This window comes from Lupinus angustifolius, chromosome LG20 (genome assembly GCF_001865875.1).
Source record: "Lupinus angustifolius cultivar Tanjil chromosome LG20, LupAngTanjil_v1.0, whole genome shotgun sequence".
Classification (NCBI taxonomy): Eukaryota; Viridiplantae; Streptophyta; class Magnoliopsida; order Fabales; family Fabaceae; genus Lupinus; species Lupinus angustifolius.
In genome coordinates this window covers 6,429,035-6,432,607 of record NC_032028.1, presented here as the reverse complement: position 1 = coordinate 6,432,607, position 3,573 = coordinate 6,429,035, and the positions used below count along the sequence as shown (strand labels likewise).

The 3,573-nt window shown below is 35.6% G+C and overlaps 2 protein-coding genes across 2 annotated transcripts; both read left to right on the top strand.

Annotated features, from left to right (window-relative positions):
- On the top strand, positions 2,063–2,502 carry LOC109335794 (histone H1-like). The gene is made up of 2 exons (XM_019571974.1): positions 2,063–2,228; positions 2,325–2,502. The coding sequence occupies exons 1-2, from the start codon at positions 2,064–2,066 to the stop codon at positions 2,466–2,468; spliced, it is 309 nt and encodes a 102-aa protein (XP_019427519.1). The 5' UTR covers position 2,063; the 3' UTR covers positions 2,469–2,502.
- Positions 2,487–3,218, top strand: LOC109335434. Its single transcript, XM_019571566.1, has one exon. It carries the CDS (start codon positions 2,487–2,489, stop codon positions 3,216–3,218), a length of 732 nt encoding a protein of 243 aa, XP_019427111.1.

The window sequence follows — 3,573 nt, the reverse complement described above, 5'->3', positions numbered from 1 at the left end:
CAGTTATCGTGTCAACCGTGTGTTCCCAATGTCCGATAACCTTAGAAAGCCGAGTATTTTTGGTGGACCTGATATGTCTACTCTTATCCTAGTTAAATATCATTTTAGGGATGGTCTGGTTATCTAAAAATCATGTTCTTTTGAATTGTTTTAGTAAGACTTTAGTGTTTAGTGAACCTATGGAAACCAGTAAACCCAGTTATGAGGCTAAAAATACATCTGCCAATGAGATGAAGAAGTTGTTGAAGAACGGAGCTCAGGTGTTTATGATGTTGGCTTCATTGGAAAAGGAAGGTAGAGTAGAGATTCAGAGCCTACCTGTAGTCAGAGACTTCTCCGAGGTATTTCTGGAAGACATTCTTGGATTACCTCCAGTAAGAGAGATAGAGTTTTCTATCGATCTAGTTCCTGGAACTGGACCGATCTCTATCGCTCCTTATAGAATGGCACCGTTGGAGCTAACAGAGTTGAAGAAGCAGTTGGAAGATCTGCTACAGAAGCAATTTGTGAGACCTAGCGTCTCACCGTGGGGTGCACCAGTGTTGTTTGTCAAGAAAAAGGATGGTAGCATGAGGTTGTGCACCGATTACCGACAACTGAATAAGGTCACCATCAAGAAAAAGTACCCATTGCCGAGGATTGATGATCTGATGGATCAACTGAGAGGAGTTACAGTGTTTTCTAAGATCGATCTGAGATCTGGATATCACCAAATACGCGTGAAGTCGGAGGATATTCCGAAAACTGCTTTTCGGACTCGATATGGTCATTATGAATACCTCGTAATGTCATTTGGTGTAACCAATGCTCCTGCAGTATTCATGGATTACATGAACAGAATTTTTCATCCTTATCTCGACACATTTGTGGTCGTATTTATCGATGATATTCTAATTTTCTCAAAGACTGCAGAAGAACATGCCGAGCATCTGCGAGTGGTGCTGCAGATATTGAAAGACAACAAGCTTTATGCCAAACTTTCGAAATGTGAGTTTTGGCTAGAGTCTATAAATTTTCTCGGTCATGTGATCTCGGAGGGAGGAATTGCAGTGGATCTTGCAAAATGGAGATTGTAATGGACTGGAATTCTCCTAAGTCAGTAACGGAGATCAGGAGTTTCCTTGGTAACACATAAAAAAAAGTATTTAAAGATGAAAGCATAGATATTTAACCATTAAGGAGATATATATTTATTTTGTAACACATAAAAAAAGTATTTAAAGATGAAAGCATAGATATTTAACCATTAAATAATATTTCAATTTAAGGAAATAAAATAAAAATATTTTTGTATTGTTTATTTAGTTGATACCTATTTATTGTGTTCGTCAAGAACATTTATTTAAGGTGATAAAGCTAAAATTTAATCATGAAATTATTTTATATTTATTTTAAAGGAATAAATAAAAAAAATTATAGAATTATTTATTAAGGCGGTAATTTTCTTTAGTGGAAATATTTATTTACACTAGAGAAACATTCAAATAAAAATATTTTGAGTTTATTTGGTATTTAAAAAAACTAATTTTGAGGTTATGAATTGAAACTTCATTTATCAACATGATATATTTATTTTTTATAGTTAAAATAAAATAATCCTTTACGGATGAAACGAATATATGGATAGATAGTAAAAAAATATTTAACTTTATATTGCTTTTTATGAAAACTGTATTTTTTAATTTAAAAAGTACCTTAAATAAGATAAAATGGTCATCGCAGTTTAATAAAATTAAAATATTTAAACAATAAATGTATCTTTATTTTTAAGCTAAGAAAAATAAAAGTTGTAATATTTAAATAATTTTAAATTAAAAAATAAATCTTTTTTAAAAAAAATATATTTTTAAACCACTTTACCTTTTCCTTAACTTGTTTTTGATTTTCCATTTACCATTTTCCAGCTGCTGTATCACACAATATTTTAGAAAAAACTCTCTTTCTCCTCGTGACTCATGTGTGGTGTCGCTTTCCTTCGCTATATAAATGTATGTTATAGGATATTCCTAATTACCGAATTTATCCTATTTTCTCTCTCACTCCTTTGATCAGTGTCTCTCTCCATGGACTCTTACTCATCCTCGATCCTTCCTTCTTCTCCCCCTCACCGCCCTGTCGATGCCTACCCCAATGTCAACATAATCAACTCCTTCCCTAACCACCCTACTTCTCCTGCTACTCTTGCTTCTCCCCCACCACGCAATGACGACCACCCTTCTTATTCCAAGGTAACCTGATTTTATCTATTTTAAATTATCTTTTCATTTATGAGTGTTTTTATGACCTAATTTTAATTTGATTTCTTGTATTTGGGTGTGATTCAGATGATTTGTAGTGCAACTAGGGCTTTGAAAGATGAAAATGGTTCTAGCAAGATGGCTATTGGGAAGTACATCGCACAAGAGTACAAAGATCTCCTTCCTCCCAATCACGACACCTTGTTGACTCAAAACCTAAAATACTTGTAGGAGAAGAATATTCTCATTATGGTTAAAAGATCCTATAAGTTCCCAATTGCTAGATCTGACAAACCGATGTCACTTTCACTATCTTCCTCCTTCGTCTCGAGGGGACATGATTGTCTCTCAAAGCCTAATCCTGATTCAAAGTCGACTCCTCAATTGGAGCAGAATGTTGAGCCCAAATCAACTCAACTTGGGTTGAATGACGAGCGTGAATTTAGTAGTAGTGTTGCTGGTGCTACTACTGAAGTGATGAAAACGAGTAAGAGTCGTTCGTTGAAGGTTTTTGGTGAGGGAGAAGGGGTGAGTTCAACGTTGAGACTCGAAAATGGGAAAAGGGTGAGCTCAACGTTGAGACTCAAAAATGGGAAAAGGGTTCGTCATCCTCCAGCGAAGTATGAATCTTTTTTGAGTGTGGACTTAATTTTTGACAACCACAAGCAGAAGCCAAGGCGCCCATCGAACGCCCATCTGAAGCACATTGTCGTTCCCTTTGCTACTCGTAGTAATGATGGTGGTGTCCCTCCCCCTGCCGATGCTCATGAGCTTGCTCAATTTCCATCGAACTCTGTACCTATTGGCTCTCCCAAGCCTGGGGGGAGGCCTAAGAAGAATGTTGTTGCATCACCATCTATTGTTAGTGGTTCTGCTGCCTATGGTGGCGCTAAGAAGCCTGCTGTGGCGAGGAAGCCAATGAAGAAATCCATTGGAAAGCCCATGGGCCGTCCAAAGGGGATACTTTCTTACTTCTTTTAATGCTTTTTATTTTGTTTCTCTTACCCAATACGCAGCATCAATGCATTTAATTGTCATTAGATTGACATGCTCATTTGTATAAAAGTCATGGTTTTAATGTTTTTGGGTGGACACATTAAGATCCGTACTAGACTTTATTGCCTAAATTAAATATACTAGTTTTCAATTATTACCCTCTTTAATTTTGGAAATACATGCATTGAAAACATTTTGGCCCGGATGAAAAAATGGTGTTTGATTTTTGTAATAAGTTCCTTCGGTTTAGATGGTTTTTGTAATAATATAGAGAGAAGAAAAAACTCATCTCTTATTTGTATTAACTATTTGAAGATGGAAAAAATTTGTAATATTTTTT

Coding starts and splice junctions, on each gene's coding strand:
- LOC109335794 (XM_019571974.1), top strand. CDS start 2,064: ATGGACTCTTACTCATCCTCGATCCTTCCTTCTTCTCCCCCTCACCGC. Junction 2,229..2,324: donor ACCACCCTTCTTATTCCAAG/GTAACCTGATTT, acceptor GGTGTGATTCAG/ATGATTTGTAGTGCAACTAG.
- LOC109335434 (XM_019571566.1), top strand. CDS start 2,487: ATGGTTAAAAGATCCTATAAGTTCCCAATTGCTAGATCTGACAAACCG.